Consider the following 20,391-nt stretch of genomic DNA (forward strand, 5'->3'; position numbering starts at 1 on the left):
CTTTGCAGGGACATGGATGGAGCTGGAGGCCATCATTAGCAAACTAACACAGGAACAGAAAACCAAATACCGCATGTTCTCCTAAGTGGGAGGTAAATGATGAGAACACATGGACACAGAGGGGAACAACACACATTGAGGCCTATTGGAGTGTGGAGGATGAGAAGAGGGAGAGGATCAGGAAGAGTAACAATGGATACTAGGCTTAATACTGGGTGATGAAATAATCTGTACAACAAACCCCCATAGCACAAGTTTACCTATGGAACAAACCTGCACATCCTGTTGAACCTGAACTTAAAAGTTAAAAATTATGATGTTGTCTTGAGAGAATGTTAAGTCCATTCCGGTCCTTTGGGCAGGCCTTAAACCTATATTATTCAGACAGATGAGACTCTCTCTTTCATAAATGATTTATGTTCTATTTTAAGAATAGAACACTTTGTGTATGAAAATGGAAATTTCACTTTTCCTTAGTTATTTATTCTAGGGTCTTCTAATGTTCATTGTTAGAATACAGAAGTATTCTTAACATCTGCTCATTTTCCTGAGGAAGGGAATGTCTATTATTATTTGAAATACACACACACCCCACAAAGATTAATATGTGGGCCATTGGCTTTTCCCCAGGTCAAAGTTTTATAACTTTACCTTAGAGGCAACTCAGTCATTTTCTTTATGAATCATTTCAGGATGTTCTCTTTCCCATTTAAAGTATGTAAAGATCAAATGCTTTTGCAAGGAATCTGTGCAGAGTTGAATACTGATCCTTCTTTCTCCCTTTCTGTCCCCAAAGTTTTGTGTTTTGTTACCTTAATGTCCTCTTTTAACTTGATGACCTACTGTATGTATTTCAATGGTAAATGGTGCTGGGCTCAGAGAAGTGCTGTTCCCCACCTTGGCTAATCTATGTTGAAATACATGTCGTTATTATTTTAATTTGAACGCTTAAAATTCCAGGGCATTGACATATTTTCCCCTCCCTTCTTATAATGAATGTTAGTGTCTGTGCTAACCATAATTTTATGGCCATTTGGATCTCAAGATATTTGCTTGCCAACTATATGAAACCATTCTTTAAAATGAGCATTTTTTTTTCCTACTAGCTCACAGTACCCAGCCTTATAATTTGTACATAGTATAGGCATGTTTGGCTAACTACAAAGTCTATGAAAAATTGAGTTGTAGTATCATTTTAATTCAGATCCATCGTATACTATATTAAAATGATGATGCTCTATCAATTGCAAAACCCAATTCAAATTTTTGAGTTTCTATCTCGAAGCTTTTCCCTTTCAAAAAGATGTATGTTTTTTATGACTCATTCGTGTAGGACACTGGAACCATATGAAGTGGCATTTCTTTTTCTGTTAAACAGAGTGCAAATGGCAAGAAGTTAATAAAGCCCGTAGCTCAGTAAATCCCACAGGATCAAAGCTACCTCCATTGCAGTTCAGCTTTATTAGACTGTTTGTGTAATAAGAGGAGATGATTTTAACTGAAGTACATAGCAAAAAGGGAAATTGGACACACGGCTACCATCAAATTTAAGAATGCACTTGAAATACAGCTTAGCACATGTCAGGTGCAGCAGAAGCAGGTGGAACTCTTGGAACAGGACAAGGCTTGACTACTCCTGACTTTGAGTTACATGTGCTGTCACAGCATCTAACACTTTACTACTTACATTCCTGCATCAGACCTAGATTATAAGCTCTTAAGGGACAGCGACTGTGTCTTACACTTTGTATTCCCAATGCTGATTACAGAGGCTGGTACATAGAATCAATGCATGTTTATTGAACAGAAAGTTGTACAAGTCAGAGACATAAGAATCCTTCTTGACATCTCCCTCTCCCTCACATCCATAACCAATCTATCACTGAATCTTTTTTCCCACCTAATTGTTGTTTTAAAGCAGATCACTGCAGTGGTCTCTGGACTGGCGTCCTCCCACTACTCCACTCCCTCTTTTATTCCTTCTCACATTACAGCCAGAATGTTCTTTTAACAACACAATCACACAACCTCTTCAAAGGCTTTTGCTGTCTTTTTTTTTTTTTTTTTTTCTGAGACAGGGTCTTGGTCTGTCACCCAGGCTGCCAGACTGGAATGCAGTGGCACAGTCACGGCACGCTCACTGCAGCCTTGACTTCCTAGGCTCAAGTAATCCCTCCACCTCAGCCCCCTTAGTAGCTGGGACTGCAGGTGCATACCACCACACTGGCTAATTTTTAAAAACACTTTTTGTGGAGATGGGGTCTCACTGTGTTGTCCAGGCTGGTCTTGCGCTCCAGCTCAAGCAATCCTTCTGCCTCAGCCTCCCAAAGTGTTGCCTATAAGCCACCACAACTGGCTGTCCTTTTGTAGTAAGAGCTAATCATCATCATCATCATCATCATCATCATATTGACAGTACTTTTTACAAGGTTATAAATAGGGTGACCACACATGTTGTTAATACTCGAACACTTGAGTGTGAGGTGGGCACCATGGACAATCACGCAAGGATGGGATGGGAACCAGAACACGTGCTGGCCCTGCCTGCAAGGCCCTGCACAACCTGGCCCTGCTCATCCCGCTTCCAGTCACTCTCTTTGCACCTGCAGCAAGGCTTGCTGTTCAGTCTTTCATACTGCCCAAGGGTACTTGCCATGTTTGCTCCTACCAGAGGGCCTGTTTAAGTGTTTTGAGTGCTGCCAACACTTTTGTTCTCAGCTCCTGCATTTCATCTCATTGACTAGGTTAAATCTCCTACTGTAAGTTCTTGCCATACTCATAGATGCAATTTAACATTTATTTATTTGAATGAATAAATGAATAAATACTTGGGAGAGGTTGGCAATATTGTATTACTAATATACCGATTATGATGGAATATAGTGATCAACAAAATGACAAAATAACCTGTATATTTATATTTGAATTCTATATATTCAGTTTATGCACTATAGTTTTATGTGCAACTAGCTTCAATGTTAACATTTCTAATGTGCTACTTGATGTTTATTAAATGTACAGTAATTTATAAGAACAGCTTAGTAATGTCACAAATAAATTACCAAAAATTTAAAGTTGGGTATGAATTCTTGAAAAGAAATTTTCCGTATTGAGAAATATGTGTCATTTGGAGTCAAAATATATAGGATTGGTAGATTCTGGAGCTAGGTTATCTGGATTTAAATCATGACTTCACTGCCTACTAACTGGGTAGCGTTGAGCAAATTATTTAACTTCTCCGTGCTTCTGTTTATTCATCCTTAAAATGGGTATAATGATGACATCTATTTTGTAGGGCTTTTGTGAGAATAAGTTAATATATATATAAGGCACTTAGAATGGTTTCCATCACATAGTAAATAATAAATACTAGCTATTGCTGATGTTTGTGTTATTATATTTATTTATTCAACAAATATTTATTACATATCCCCTTAGTTCCTGGCATTGTTCTAGGTGCTAGGAATTCAGAAGTGATCAAGACTAATGTACTGCAGAGTAACCTACAAACACTTTAATTTCAGAATCTGATAAGTATTGAGAATGGAATAAACATAATGACTTGTTAGGGCATATTGTGTGGGAGGAGCTTTAGTTAACCTGAAGGATGAGAAAAGATGAGCATGCACAGAGCATCCTAGGTGGAGGAAAGACCAAGTGTGAAGGCCCCACAGTAGGTGTCTCAGTCCGTTTTCTGCTGCTGTAACAGATTGGGTGATTCAAAAATGATGGAAGTGTATTTTACTCATGGTTCTAGAGGCCGGACAGTTCAACAACATGGCAGTGCATCTGGGGAGGCCCTTTGTGCTATATCATCCTGTCATGGAAGTCAGAAGGTCAAGGGAGTGCATGAGACAGAGGATGGGGGCCCAACTTATCCTTTTTATTAGGACCCCTCTAACTTGATAACTAACCCCCTCCCACAATATCAGCATTAATCTATTCCTGAAGGTAGAGCCTGCATGACCTAATCATATCCTCAGGGTCCTTCCTCTTATTACTGATAGAATGGTCATCACATTTCATCATGAGTTTTGGAGGGGACATTCAGATCATAACACTAGGAAAGAGCTTGGCTTGGGTTTAAATGTGCAAGAAGTGAAGTGTGCCTGGAGTGCTCTCTGTGAGCAGAGAGGGAGGAGGCCTGAATGAAAGTTAGAAAGCTGATTATTCAGGTGGATCTTGGGGGACTTTTGTAGAAAAATGAGGAGTCATATAATCCTGTTTATTTTGCTGTTGAAGAAACAAAAACCTGTAAGTCCTGATGAGGATCATGTAGCTAATTAGTGATGTGCTAGAGCTAGAAGCCAAGTGTGCTGCATCCATATTTAAAAATGTCATTGAAACAGATCTATAAAACATTGACAAATCATATCTAGTATTCTATCCATTTTCACAAAGTAAATGTACCTTTGTAACCATATCAGGAAATAAATTTTGACCTGCTTTTCATAAGCCATCCCATTACCTTCACCCCCATCGCTATCCCATCCCTCAGAGGTAACCCTTATCCTTAACCTCTGACACCATAGATTAGTTTTATCTGGCTGTGAACTTTTATGAACTTTTGAATAGTACCACATGCTATAAGCTTTTTTGAAAATTCTCTCTGGCTTCTTTCACTCTACTTGATGTGTGTGGGATTTACCCGTGTTGCCATGTGTAGCAATTGTTGCTCCATTCTCGCTGCGGTGCGCTGTTCCATTATGTGAATATACCACGAGTTTCCTGTGTTGTATCTCATTGAAAGTCACCAGGAGAGACCATTTCCGCGTGTGTATGAAAGGAAAGCTAGGTTGCAATTCATGTCATTTATGTATGTATGTTAATCTTGCTTATCCTACTTTTTTAAAACAAATTGAAGGTTATAGAGGAAACTTCTCTTTTACAGCCTGCACACACTTGACTGTTTTCTCACAAATAGATTGCCTAGTTAAAACCAAAGGCTTGAATGTACAGGGATTGTCCGATGTGTCCCTTCAATAAGCTATTAACCATAAGTGGAAATAACTTGGATGAACCTATCAGATGCTTTCAAATGCAAGTATCATTGAGCTTTCAGCTTTTTGAAATATTATCTGGGGTATTGCGTGTTTCCAGGGTTTGGTAAAGGATTATTTACTTCTTAGTTGGGCCAAATAGCCATCACTTTCATTTTAATATAGGTTTGTTTAAATAATAGATTTATTAATTAGCTGAGTGCCACTTTCATGCGTACTTCAGTTTTGTTTTGTTTTTTAATATTTCAGATGACGTCGCTCCATATTTTAAAACGGAGCCAGGCCTACCACAGATCCACCTGGAAGGGAACCGCCTTGTTCTCACCTGCCTTGCTGAAGGGAGCTGGCCTTTGGAGTTCAAGTGGATGCGCAATGACAGTGAGCTCACCACCTACAGCAGCGAATATAAGTAATTGATTGCTTGAAATTAAGATCCCATTTCAGTTGATGTGTTTGAAATACTTGCCTTATTGGTCATAATAGCACAATGAGTGAGAATATTGGATTGAATTTCTAATGCATCCAAGATTAAAGGAATAGATTTGAGTATGTAGTTAGAATGTGATTTACCATTCTCATGTAGGTTGTGTTTACACCTAGGAAGTCTATCATTATATTTGTAAAAGTAAGCCCATTAGTGAAATTATCAGGCAACAAAAACCTATGGTTACAGAGCAATGCCAAAAACAGCTTTAGTATGATATGTTTACTTTCCAAGGGCAACAGCCCCACCCACAAGTATCGCTCCTATCTAGGCACAAATACTTAAACAGATCTTTAGTTTGGTAGCTTCTGGAGCTCTGAGTAGTCAGCAAAAGTCTTTCCTAGCTGTTTTCAAGTGGAGATAGGGATGGATGGAATCATGGAGAATGGGCATGCATACAGCCTCTATATTCAGCAGCAAAAAATCAGTCTATATTGAAGTCCTGCCATGTGGCCGGCACTGTGCCAGGCACCAGGGATCTGATGCACATGGGGTGGACATGATGTGGGGACAGAGGGCCTGAACCTGGGGCAGAGCACGAGATCAGGATAAGACTGAGGTGCAGATTCACCTGGAGGCAGTGGCACAGCCTTTGGAGCCTCAGGGTCTTACCACGCTTCAGAGCTTTACGGGGCTATACTTTGGAGGATGATAATAGATGCTGCGGTTCTGTGCAGGATGGAGAACTAGCATGCCAGAAAAGTCCAGGAGGCCCCACCATCAATCAGCAAATCAGCAAAATCAGCGATGCCATGTTCTTCTTCAGATGAAATAAGAAAGAGTGGGCTGTACAGAGGCATTTTAAGTGGAATAATAAGCTTCTCAAATGGGGAATAGCCCACCCACTCACTCTCTTTACCTCTGAGGTTGTGATATGGTGGTCCATGGAACCACAGTCAGCCTGCTCAGAATTTATGTGTGTGTCAGTTGTGTGTGTGTTTGTATTTTAAAAATCAATTAAAAATACATATGGGAATGCTTACAGCATTTTTTTTTTTTTTTGAGACGGAGTTTCACTCTTGTTGCCCAGGCTGGAGTGCAGTGGCACGATCTTGGCTCACTGCAACCTCCACATCCTGGGTTCAAACGATTCTCCTGCCTCAGCCTCCCAAGTAGCTGGGACTACAGGCGTGAGCCACCACACCTGGCTAATTTTTGTATTTTTAGTAGAGATGAGGTTTCACCATGTTGACCAGGCTGGTCTCAAACTCCTGACCTCAGGTGATCTGCCTGCCTTGGCCTCCCAAATTGCTGGGATTACAGGTGTGAGCCACAGCATATTTTTTTATTAGTTGCCAACATTTGACAGTTGTAAGATTTTCAGTAAAAACCTTGCTTCCCAGCCTCTGTAGACCAGTCAGAAGGCCTGGCTGCTTGGTCTGCAGCCCCAGTCAGGAGCAGGCGGCTGAGCAGAGCTGCCTCAAGCAAAGGCATGGACACTCCCTAGTTCTCCTTGGTGCTCTCTGGCAGCCCCCTCCCTTGTAGCACCTCATGTGCTCTGCCCATTCCCATCACCCACCCACGCTTTAAACAAGTGAATGTGCGACTGCTTACATTATTGGGCCTACCCTGTTGGGGGATCTACACTCGGGGAAAAGTTTATCATAGTAGATCATAGCACATTGAAATCAAACAGTCCTGAATCCCAGGACTAGCGGAATCCAGCTCCACTGCACCTGAGCAATGGTGTTATAACTTTAGGCAGGTGGCCCATGAGCCCTCCCGTAAGTGAAAAGAGAGTAACGTAAGCGTTTGCAAAATGGGAAAGATCCCTCCTCATGTGGAGTGTTGTGAGCATTTAAGGCTCTAGTGATCGTAGGCAGCATTACACATTATTGCCATGTGATATCGTAAGGCTCGGTTTGTTAGAAGGGGTGTAAGAAAGCAGAAACAGAAAAAGTGAACCTAGAGTTGAGAACCATGTTTGAGTAGTGGCTGACGACAGATGACCGGAGTTCAGGGACTTGGTCTTCAGCTTACCGGTGTGACTTTGGGCAAGTTATCTAACCATGTTGATCTTTTTCCATTGGAAAAATGAGTACAGTGAAGCCCACATCACCCTCATTTTTATGAGGGTTCTCATAAAAATTAAATTACATAGTGCTTTGTATGCCCCAGAAGGAAAGGAATGGAGTTTCAAAGAACCCAGATTGTTCTTCCTAATAAGAAGTAGGCATGATGTGGATAGTGTGTGACAGGCTGGCGGCCAGGCTACACGCCTTGCATGGTGGGAAAGGAATTGTTTCCTAGATCTTCAGTTTCCACATGAATGTTTTCTGAAATCGAATTCCTTGAGAATAGGCCTTTGTGTAGGCACCAAGCGATTTCTCTTTTCCAACCACCTGTAATAGTGATTTCTCCTCCATCCCAGGAGAAAGCACACGTGTCCCTTATCTGAGTCTTCCTGTGGAACTCTCTCTCGGGGGTGCAAGAGTAAGACAGAATAATATCAAAGTTCCCACTATTAAAGAATTCTTTTGATTTTTAAATGGATAATATGGGTCTGAAACTGTTATTTGCATATTGTTGAATATACAGAGGGTCCCCAACTTACGATGGTTCAACTTAACAATTTTTTGACTTGACACAGGTGAGAAACCATTCTGTTTTTTACTTTATAGTATTTGATAAGTCACATGAGACATTCAACAGTTTATTATACAGAAGGCTTTGTGTTAGATGATTTTGCCCATTTGTAGGCTGATATTAGTGTTCAGGGCATGCTTAATATAGGCTGGGCTAAGCCATGGTGTTTGTGAGGGTAGGTATGTTAAATGCATTTTTGACCTAGGATATTTTCAACATATGATAAGTTTATTGGGACATAACACCTTCATAAGGCAAGCAGCATTTCTATTTAAAACAATTGTGTAGGCCTGGCACGGTGGTTGACACCTGTAATCTCAGCACTTTGGGAGGCCGAGGCAGGCAGATCATTTGAGGTCAGGAGTTCGACACAACCAGCCTGGCAGACATGGTGAAACCCCATCTCTACTAAAAATACAAAAATTAGCCAGGCATGGTGGCGCGTGCCTGTAATCCCAGCTACTCAGGAGGCTGAGGCAGGAGAATCGCTTGAGCCCGGGAGGCGGAGGTTGCAGTGAGCCAGGATCGCGCCACTGCACTCCAGCTTGGGCTACAGAGTGACACTCCATCTCCAAAAATAAAATTTAAAAAAAATGGTGTAACGGTTTTATTTTAAATGCCAAAATGTACAATAAGCTATTATATATGCACCTTTCAAACTTGTAAGACAATTTGCAGTCAACTTAAAACTACAGGAAGAGGTGGAACTCTGTTTGCATTCTTCTTAGGAGCCCTCGCAAATGTATTTGTTCATTGGAAACACACAAGGAGACAAAATGTTGTTGGTTGTATTGAAGCAAGATTGAGGGAGTGACTCGTTATATATGGACTACTAAAATAAGCTATGTGCTTCACTACTATGACACGGGAAACATAAGGAGGAATGGGTGATTCTGAAGCGAGAATTGTTTGGGGGTATTTGTGATAAATTATATTATGTTCCACGAGGGCCTCAGACACTGAGATGGGTTATCAGCAATCTATCATATCTTGCTATCTTTTTTTTCTTTTTTTCAAGATATAAAACCTGCCTAAAAATCTCATGCTATTTTTTCAAATTACTCTTTCATCTACTTCCTTCCAATAAGCACCTTCATTTATCATATGTTAGCCTTCATGAGACCTAAGTTTCAAATGAAAAAAACATGGATACTTTATGAAAATGGTAGCTGTTTCCCACCTTAACAGGACCCTTATTTTTCCCCACTTTGGTGTCAGTTATGAAAATGCCAACCCTATAAAGAGCAAACACTGTACATTTACTTTTTCTAGCTTTGACTTAAAATAGCATTTTCTTTGCTGTGTGCATTACACACCGCACAGTGAATTTCAAATGTCTTCCTTCCTTCCTTCCTTCCTTCCGTCCGTCCGTCCGTCCGTCCGTCTGTCCTTTTTTGAAGTGGAATCTCACTCTGTTGCCCAGGCTGATGTGCAGTGGAGTGATCTCGGCTCACTGCAACCTTCGTCTCCTGGTCTCAGGCGATTGTCAGCCTCCTGCGTAGCTGGGACTACAGGCATGTGTCACCATGCCTGGCTAATTTTTGTATTATTAGTAGAGAAGGGGTTTCACCATGATGGCCAAGTTGGTCTCGAACTCCTGACCTCAAGTGATCTGCCTGTCTTGGCCTTCCAAAGTGCTGGGATTACAGGCGTGAGCCACCACGCCTGGCCTCAAACGTTACATTTCATATTGATGTTCATGTCTACATTTCGGCACAGGTACTACATTAGCAAGTTGATGGTAATTCAGCAATTAAACTAAGTTTGCATAGATGTCTTAGGTGGATTTGTATTCTTTTCAGAAAGCATTTACTGTAAATTATTTTCTACTTTGGAATGAAAAAATATTTTGTAATTATATTCAACATATACATACACATAAGCTAAGAATTTCTTAATGCTAGGCACAATATTTATTATTGTAACAGAAGGAATAATTGTATACTCTAAACTCCTAAAAATTTTATAGTTTTCTTATGTAACCTGCCTCTGTGGTTCAATTTCTATGACAGTATAAAAATAGAAATTTGATGGATGTTTATTCTTGCTTTATTCCAGGGAAAATAAGAATGCTTAAGGGAAAATTTATTTTTTTCTTTTGTTTTATAAAAAGGCAAACACATTTCACAGTATCAATAAAAATTATGAAATACCTGGGAATAAGTTTTATAAGAAATGAGTAGAACCCACATGGAAAGTGCGTAATGAGATATAAAAGAAGATCCTTGGCCGGGCGCAGTGGCTCACGCCTATAATCCCAGCACTTTGGGAGGCCGAGGCAGGCGGATCACGAGGTCAGGAGATCGAGACCATCCTGGCTAACATGGTGAAACCCCGTCTCTACTAAAAAATACAAAAAATTAGCCAAGCGAGGTGGCGGACGCCTGTAGTCCCAGCTACACCGGAGGCTGAGGCAGGAGAATGGCATGAACCCTGGGGGGCGGAGCCTGCAGTAAGCCGAGATCGTGCCACTGCACTCCAGCCTGGGTGAAAGAGCGAGACTCCGTCTCAAAAAAAAAAAAAAAGATCCTTATGTAGAAAACCCACGTGCTATAAAAATTACAGTTCCTTCGAAGCCATTGTAGAATTTTAGCCTAACATCAGTAGAACTTTTCAGAAACCTAATCTCAATAACTGATTTTCTTTTGTAGAGATAGGGTCTCACTCAGTTGCCCAGGCTGGAGTGCAAGTGGCGTGATCATGGCTCACTTCAGATTCAGCCTCCTGGGCTCAAGCAATCCTTCTGCCTCAGCCTCTCAAGTAGCTGGGACCATGGGACCCACCACCACACCTGGCTAAGTTTTCTATTTTTTGTACAGGTGGGGTTGCCCTGTGTTGCCTAGGCTGGTCTCAAACTCCTGGCCTCAAGTGATCTGCCAGCCTTGACCTCCCAAAGTACTGGGATTACAGGTGTGTAAGCCACTGCACCTGGCCTGGATATTTTAATAAAAAATGCCAATGGGATTTTCTGGGGAAGTAACTGATGAAGTTTTCCTAAAGCTCATCTAGAAATATAAACAGAAGAATACCAACAAATTTTCAAAACATTGAGTGAATAATGGGGAGGAATTTTTTTTTTCTAGAACCTAAGACATATTAGAATGCCATAATAAGTAACATGTTAATAGTATAAAATTAATATGCCAGAGGAGCATTTTGAACCACACCATTATATTTATAAAAAATATATAATCAAGGCCAGGTGCGGTGGCTCACGCCTGTAATCTCAGCACTTTGGGAGGCCGAGGCGGGCGCATCACCTGAGGTCAGGAGTTCGAGACCAGCCTGACCAACATGGAGAAACCCCATCTCTACTAAAAATACAAAATTAGCTGGTTGTGGTGGTGCATGCCTGTAATCCCAGCTACTCGGGAGGCAGGAGAATCACTTGAACCCAGGAGGCGGAGGTTGCAGTAAGCTGAGATCATGCCGTTGCACTCCAGCCTGGGCAACAAGAGCAAAACTCTGTCTCAAAAATAAAAATAAATTATATATATATTCAAATGAGTTCTCAAACCAATGCTAAAAACAACTTTTTGCAAACAACATTCAAAATAGATCCTCATTAAACATCAAAATAAATTTCAGATACAATGAACAATTAAATATAAAAAAATGGAAACGTAAACAAAGGGAATATTTGAATGATCTCAGACTATACCAGGACAAAGTACAAAAGCATTGAGAAACTTCACCAGAAACAGATCACAGATAAATTTACAAATATTTACAAGTTTTGTATAAAAGATACAAAATTTTTAATTGCCCATATGCTTAAATAATCTTACAAGTTAAAAGGCAAGCAACAAACTGGGACAATATTTGCAATGAATCAGACAGTTCTGTCTCTAATAACCTGGGATCTCCTGATGACAGTGGCGGAGATAAAACTTGCGTCTCCTTCTTTGTTTGTGAATGTCATCCCAGGAAGCAGGTGTAAAGGCAGGGGAATGAAGCAGGGAGGAAGGAAGCACCAGTGCAGGGATCTCTTATCAAGTTGGCAGTCACTCTAAGTGGCTGGAGCTCAATCTTGTTTGGAACTTCTATGGAGTCTTATGAAACGCATCTCAGAAGTGCCCAACCTAATGGGTGAAAGAGGAAAGTATTTATCAGCTCCTGTACTTGGCTGCTAAATATGGGCCCCATGGTTATTAGCCTTCATTTCTAGTTAACTCAAGCATTAGTAAGCAGCTAAACCTGCTGACTGTGGTGCCAGAGAATCCCCAGGACAGGAAGCAAGAAATATGAGGCATGGGTTGAGGCAAAGTGATGCCAGCTGCGCCACCATAAAACTACTCAGGGCTGCCTGGAAGTGTTGACCACAGCAGCAGCTCAAGTAAAAGGTGGAGCTAAAAGGATTTTTCTTCCTTTTTTTTTTTTTTTTTGAGGGAGAGGATCTCACTCTGTCGCCCAGGCTGGACTGCAGTAGTGTGATCATAGCTCACTGCAGCCTCGAACTCGTAGGCTCAAGTGATGCTTCTGCACCAGCCTCCCTAGTAGCTGGGATCACAAATGGGTGCCACCACAGCTAGCTATTTTTTTTTTTTTTTTAGACACAGGGTCTTGCTATGTTGCCCAGCCTGGTCTTGAACTCCTGGTCTCAAGCCATCCTCCTGCCTTGGTCTCCCAAAGTGCTGAGGTTACAGGTGTGAGCCACCACTTCCAGACCAAAAGGATTTTAAAAATGGATTGTGGCCAGGCGCGGTGGCTCACGCCTGTAATCCCAGCACTTTGGGAGGCCGAGGCGGGCAGATCACGAGGTCAGGAGATCAAGACCATCCTGGCTAACACGGTGAAACCCCGTCTCTACTAAAAATACAAAAAAATTACAAAAAAATTAGCCAGGCGAGGTGGCGGGCGCCTGTAGTCCCAGCTACTCCAGAGGCTGAGGCAGGAGAATGGCGTGAACCCCGAGGGGCGGAGCCTGCAGTGAGCCAAGATCACGCCACTGCACTCCAACCTGGGTGACAGTGAGACTCCGTCTCAAAAAATAAAACAAATAAAAATAAATAAAATGGAGTGTAAGAGGACAAAATTGAGTCCATTCCTTCTCAGTGTAACTTGTACCTGCTATTAAGTCTAATTCATGAAAGAGTCCCTTCTGAGAAGATAGTCAGCTGTAGTTTCTAACAAGGACTTTATTCAAGAGAATTAGTAGAACAAGCTATTTTTCTTACTGGACCAAGTCTCAAGGCTATAATTGCCCATTCTAGGTATGCATAACTCTCAGCCTGCTCTTCAGCTAGTCGAATTTGCTTGGTGCTGGGTGGCCCAGGCCCTCATCTCAGCTTTTAGTTGCCTTGCCTTTGTTGTGCCGCGGATTCTCTAATTGCAGCTGGTCTTGCGAGTACTAAGAGATACCCCATTGACTTCTCTCCTCCTCACCTCTGCTGTGTGGCACCAGCCCTAGTGTCTCAGGGTAATTAGAGTCATTTACCTCCATCAGTGTAGTAGTAACACCTTTCTTTTTCACTAGCCCACTGGCATGAAGTGCACAAAGTGACTAGGATGAATTAGAGAGTCAAATTATCTGGGTCCCTTTTTCTTCTGTAGGAAATCTCTTCCCCGGAGAACTCAGATCTGTAATCCGAAAGAGCCTAAAGTTGGGAAAAAAACAAGTAGATGGCCAGGATAGGGGCTGATCATATCTTGACTTCAGGTTCAACAATTTTTTTTTTTTTTTTTTTTTGAGACAAGGTCTTGCTTTGTTGCCTAGGCTGGAGTGCAGTGGCACAGTCACAGTTCATTGCAGCTACGACCTCCTGGACTCAGTTCATACTCCCACCTCAACTTCCCACATAGCTAGGAGTACAGGCACACACCACCATGCCCAGCTAATTCTTTTATTTTTTTGTAGACACAGGGTTTCACCATGTTGCCCAGGCTGGTCTCAAACTCCTGGGCTCAAGTGATTCACCCAGCTCGGCCTCCCCAAGTGCTGAGATTACAGGCGTGAACCACCATGTCCAGCCAACACTACCAGGCATTGTTCCAAATCCTATTATCCTATTAGTGTGGCCACTTCCAGGTGATGTAATATCTACTAGGCCTACCGGATCCCCTGGGGAAAGTGCCTGTTTTCATACCTCCTTCAGTAAGTACAATGAGTGCCTGATCTGGGACAATTCTATGCAGGCTGCCATGCGTATAGTAGGTATTCAAGCTCCCAGATTGTGGTGCTGGCCGAGTCAATGAGCAGAGAAGGCAGATCCATATCCAGAGGAGATACTGAGTTTGATTAGGAAGAGCCACTGCATGTTTCCATGGTAGAAAGGTCAGATATAAGCATCCAGTCACAAGTGGCCAGCTTGAAGAATCGTGTCGCACTGAGGGTTCAGCATCAGTCTCTGTTGTTGCCAGGTTTGGCATCTGGCATTGGCAAAAGCTAGATTAGCTTTGGTGAGGAGGAGCTGTTGCTGTTGGATTCATTCATAGCCTCAGTCCTTGCCAACATGACCGATTTATGTCCCATTTTATTAGTTGAGAAGAAATCTAAATGACACCCACAGTTGAGTCATCCTCTTCAATTGATTGATGAGTGCCTTATCTGAAGTAGGTGCTCTCTAGTGATATAAAAAAATCCACATATTACACCCACCCCCATTCGGCTATTAACATGACTTTCTTGTTTCTGAATTTCCAGTCCTATTTCTCCCAGGTCTCTTTCCCATCAGCCAAGCCATTTGTCACTGCCCAAGTGTCTCTTTATATCCATTCTCAAGCCATTTCTTTCTCGAATCTCTCCCTATTCAAAGTTAAGGACCAAAGGTACTACTTGCAGCTCTGTCTGCTTGGAAGGCTCTTCCTTCACTGTGCTCCCTTTGGCCACGCATGAGTAAGGCTATAGTGTGACATCTTCGTTTTCCGGATCAAGGTGACCCCTGTATAATACCAGGCCTGAGTGTTTAAGTGTTCTATCAATTGGTGGGGCCTGTGTATAACTGAGAGAGTAGTCTTACTCTTACGGCTACATAGTTCTGTTAATAATTCCCTCATAATGCTTGTCTCCAGTTGTATATTTTCTTTCTTTAAAGATAGAGTCTTGCTCTATTGCTTAGGCTAGAGTATATATATACGTATATACAATATATATATATTTTGTAGAGATGGGATCTCACTGTGTTCCCAGGCTGGCATATTTTCTTAATACCTATGGGGTCAGGACTTCAGTTTCTCCTAAGGACATCAGAAGTTGCTCTTCAGTGTATGTAGTTCCCCTCTGCAGAAGGCATAATCTTATTCCAGAACCTTATGGATGCGTGCTTGACTCTTCTTTGGGGCTACTAGAGACTCCCCACAACATCCTTATCCACAACAGATATCTCTGGCAACATTCTGTATGCTGGGATACATGGCTTACGTGAAAGGGCAGCTTCTAGAACTGTTGTCTAATTCTATGGCTGAGTCCTCTCTTCCTCTTTGTCTCCCTAAAAACTGGTAACCTGGGCCAAGATAAAGTAATTGGGATCCGATTTACTGCCTCATTTGAAACAACTGTAAAACTGGACAAAAATATGAATAGTTGTTTTCAAGACATTGGATATCAAGCAGTCAAAGAATGTGATCGCTGAGAGATGGAAGACAAACAAGGTGAACCCTATGATTGCCCTCTGCTTACTGCCTTGAGGGGATTTCTAGGCTGTGGCACAGAGAAGGAAGACCCAGGCAGAACCTAGAGGACCTTCTGAGTTGAAGAGAGCTGAGAGTTTGGAAAGATCAAGGCAGCTAGATTTCTAAGGGCAGGGTACTGGATAGGAGAGCACTACAGGCCAAGCGCAGTGGCTCATGCCTGTAACCCCAGCACTTTGGGAGGCTGAGGCGGGCACATCATGAGGTCAGGAGATTGAGACCATCCTGGCTAACACGGTGAAACCCCGTCTCTACTAAAAATACAAAAAAAAAAAAAATTAGCTGTGCACGGTGGCGGGTGCCTGTAGTCCCAGCTACTCGGGTGGCTGAGGCAGGAGAATGGTGTGAACCCGGGAGGCGGAGCTTGCAGTGAGCTGAGATCTTGCCACTGCACTCCAGCCTGGGCGACAGTGCAAGACTTGGTCTCAAAAAAAAAAAAAAAAAAAACATTACACAGAGAAAGAATGCTGGAATCTTCCAGAGGGTTCCCTTTTAATATTTGGCAGAATATTCATCAGCACATTCATGTGAGAAAACTACCCCAGGCAAGGGAAAGGACTGTCCAAGAAGATCAGAGGCAATAGTTCCCTGTGCTTACACAGGACTCGGCAGAGTGTCTGTTCTCACCAGCCAAACCATAAAACCTCATATTCATGAGTTTATCAGATAGCCTGCACAGAGTTGTCTTGGGTCAGGAGAATGATTAGCCCTAGACCAAATACTGCTCTGGTTCTGCCTAACAAGTCTTGAAAAGCAAGACCCAAAAGGATCAAACTATTGCTCAATATCTTCACAGTATCAGAGAACAAAGTTAATGAATATTTATAGGAATGCAAAAATTTCCAGTACGCCAACAAGGGAAAATTCACAGTGTCTAGAATCTAATCAAAGATCATCAAGCATATACAAATGCAGGAAAGCATGACCCATAATCAGGAGAAAAATCAATTGATTGAAACCAAGCCAGAACTGACACACTTACTAGAATTAACAGAGAAAGATAATGAAACAGCTATAACTGTATTGCATATGATCAAAGTAGAGACACAAAAAACACAAAAAAGGCAAAAATCAAACCTATAAAGATGAAAATAATGTGTGAGATAAACACCGGATGGGGCTATCAGGAGACTAGACATCACAGAAGAAGATACTAATAAAGATATAGCAATAGAACTATCCAAAATAAAAGGCATATAGAAAAAAAAACCAAACATAATGAAAAGGGCACAAAAGAGTTGTGGGAAAGCTTCAGATGGCCTAATAGATGTGTAATTGGAATCCCCAAAGGAGGCAGTGGGAGGAAAAATATTTGAAGAAATAATTTTTTCAAATTTGCAAATCTCAATTACTGGAGTTACCAGCCAGTGCAATAAGGCAAGAAAAAGAAATAAAAGGCATCCAGATTGTAAAGAAAGAAGTGAAACTGTATTTTCAAGTTACGTGATCATTTATGTAGAAAATATGTTATATACTTTTAAAAAGCTGCTGATAAGTGAGTTTAGCAACATTACAAGATAGAAGATCAACATATAAGAATTAATTATATTTCTGTGTACTAGCAAACAAATCTGAAAATTATATATTTAAAATTTAAGGTAGGATGGGCATCGTGGTGCATACCTGTAATCCCAGTTAGTTGGGAGGTTGAGGCAGGAGAATCCCTTGAACCTAGGAGGCAGAGGGTGCAGTTAGCCGAGATTTTGCCATTGTCCTCCAGCTTGGGTGACAGAGCAAGACTCCATCTCAAGAAGAAGAAGAAAAAAATTTAAGATAGTACAAAAAAATCTGAAGTAAGGATAAATCTGACAAAGGGTCTGTAAGGTCTTTACACTGAAAACTGCAAAACAATGCTGAAAGAGAGAAGAAAAAGAAGACCTAAATCAATGGGCAGATACACTGTGTTTATATATCTGAAGGCTTAATATTATTAACAGGTCCATTTTTTCCAAACTTTTCCCTTGGTGATATTCTTTAGGCTCAAGACCCTGAGACAAATTACATAACTAAAATCTAAAATTAATCACTAAGCTGTAGGGAAGATTTCTCTACAAGATTTTTTTTTTTATTTTTGGAGACAGGGTGTCACTTTGTTGCCCAGGCTGGAGTGCAGTGGTGCAATGGTTCACTCCAACTTCCGCAACCCCAGCTCAAGTGATCCCCCCATCTCAGCCTCCCGAGTAGCCAGGACTACAGGCACATGCTGCCACGCCTGGTTAATTTTTGTATTTTTAATAGAGACAGGGTTTCACCATGTTGCCCAGGCTGGTCTCGAACTCCTGGGCTCAAGTGATCTGCCCACCTTGGCCTCCCAAAGTGCTGGGATTACAGATGTGAGCCACCACACTCAGCTTCTACATGCTTTCTGTTTTGTCTTATTTTAATCTATTGAGCTCTCTCTGTACTTACCAAGAAGAAAGTCTATTATATTTAATTGGGAACTTTCTTCTCAGTTGGTTTCCTCATCACCCAACCTAATTGTGTGTGACTCCCATCTACATCTTCCTGAAAAGGGCTTAATTTCTCTAGTTGTCCATCTTGATATTCAGCTTTCATTTTCCTAACCTTGGTTTATGTCAGCTCTCTTCTTCTAGTTAACTCCTCTTTGCTCCTGTCCTCTATGAATTGCCTAGCTTTCAACAGCAAGGACAGCAGGTGGTATCTTATTTAATTTAGATCTATAATATTAATGTGATGTGACCTCATGTTCATATTCTCCCTACAAAGTTGAGTGTTTTTTGTATTTATTTCTGGCTTCACTTTGACTGCTTTTTGGAACTCTGTATGGTCATAACAGATATGAATGTTTATGGATAATCTCTGAGGCAGAATTAGCATTAGGCTTTTTAAGGTTCTCATCAGAAATGATTTGGATTTAGATAATTATTGGTTCTTTGTTTAGGGATCATTGTGGAAGCTAAGTGAAGACCTTGCCAGAATTGACCAAACTACTCTGTAACATAATTCATTGTTGACAAATACTCCCAAGTGAGACAAGTGGAAGCTTTTAAAATGTATGTTTTTAATTTGCTCATGCTTATAATGTTTAATAGAGTGGTTTAGGTCTTTTTTCCATTATGCGTTGGAATGGATTTTTTTGATTATGTAGAAACTAACATTTGCCTTCATACTTTAATCCTTGATATAATGGTCTCCAACTTTTATGTTCATAGAGAACCTGGCATTGCAAAGAATTAAGTCAACAGACATGCAATAAAAGATTTTTATCCCTAAGAAAAGGCAATGTCCTCTTTCCTGAAGATTTTCTGAAATTCCTTTTTTACTGATTTGAGAGAGCAATTAATGCTCACAGTAGATTTGACAGACGGTTCTAGTCATCTGTTCGTGTTTCACTAAATATGGATTGCACATTTTCTGCCCCTGATTTAATAAGGAAAAGTAAGAATAAATGAAGAATGAATGATCCCCAAAGCATTGTTTATTTTAGAGAAAGTCACATAAATGGGAATCCCAGAGGAGGAGTCTTGGGAACATTTCAACATTAATTCTTAAGTCTTTGGATTGGCTTTCATAACTATTAATGAAGATAAAGTTTAAATGTAGTCATTCATGGTATGGCATCAATAAAAAGTTATGGAAGATTAACATCTAATTGATATCAGGAGCGCTTATATTTGCCAGATTTATATTCCCAAAACCAATGCTACAAATTCCATAGACCCTCCCACACAGGGACCTGTTTATTGCCCTTCTCAATTTAATATGAATTTTGAAATAAATAAAATACAATTAAATAACTTTTACAAATATTGCGTTCCCTTTGTATAGCTTCCATCATTACCATACTGTTTAATTTAACTTCATATTGATTACTTCTTTTGAAAGAACTAAAAACATAACCTCAGCTTGCCCGATGCCTAGGGCCTATTAGTGAGCTGTATACACCATCAAAGTCACATATATATCTCTTTCTTAACAAATTTCAGTTTGAATTTTCCTTGTGTTTTTCTGAGATAGCTTTGTTATGGCACAGTCTGGGTTTTTCATTTCATTATTTTGCTTCAGGAGAAAACCTGCTATGGCCGGGCGCGGTGGCTCAAGCCTGTAATCCCAGCACTTTGGGAGGCCGAGGCGGGTGGATCACGAGGTCAGGAGATCGAGACCATCCTGGCTAACACGGTGAAACCCCGTCTCTACTAAAAAATACAAAAAAATTAGCCGGGCGTGTTGGTGGGCGCCTGTGGTCCCAGCTACTCGGGAGGCTGAGGCAGGAGAATGGTGTGAATCCAGGAGGTGGAGGTTGCGGTGAGCCGAGATCGCGCCACCGCACTCCAGCCTGGGGGACAGAGAAAGACTCCGTCTCAAAAAAAAAAAAAAAAAAAAGAAAACCTGCTATAGACGCATCCCACTTTGGATTTTTTAAATTTCATCTAGAAAATTTATAAAAATAAAATTGAAAATTATTTATCATGCCATTCCAAAAAGAGAATTGATGTATTTCCAAGAAGGACATAAATGGCTTACAGTTATTTTTACCTTAACCTCCTTTTTTTTTTTTTTTTTTTTTTTTTTTTTTTTTTTTTTTTTTTTTTTTCACTTTAAGGATAAGAATAGGCTTTGGTCCAAGGTATAAAAGCTTATTATAGAACTTGGTTGCTTATTTTGATGCAAAATAGATATTTTCATGCCAGCATAAAAATTACATTTGTGGAGAATAGTCTTATCTAAAGT

At 40.9% G+C, this 20,391-nt stretch overlaps 1 protein-coding gene across 3 annotated transcripts in view; it reads left to right on the plus strand.

Moving 5' to 3' along the window:
- Positions 1–5,170: 5,170 nt before the first annotated feature.
- SDK1 (sidekick cell adhesion molecule 1) overlaps positions 5,171–20,391 on the plus strand; it is a 659,503-nt gene continuing 644,282 nt past the window's right edge. For all 3 annotated transcript variants that reach the window (XM_058442285.1, XM_058442281.1, XM_058442284.1), the window contains exon 1: positions 5,171–5,409. In XM_058442285.1, coding sequence (XP_058298268.1) covers positions 5,366–5,409 — 44 coding nt within the window. In that variant the 5' untranslated portion in view covers positions 5,171–5,365. The remainder of the gene's footprint in view (positions 5,410–20,391) is intronic.

The sequence above is a fragment of the Hylobates moloch genome, unplaced genomic scaffold (genome assembly GCF_009828535.3).
Source record: "Hylobates moloch isolate HMO894 unplaced genomic scaffold, HMol_V3 SCAFFOLD_1, whole genome shotgun sequence".
NCBI lineage: Eukaryota > Metazoa > Chordata > Mammalia > Primates > Hylobatidae > Hylobates > Hylobates moloch.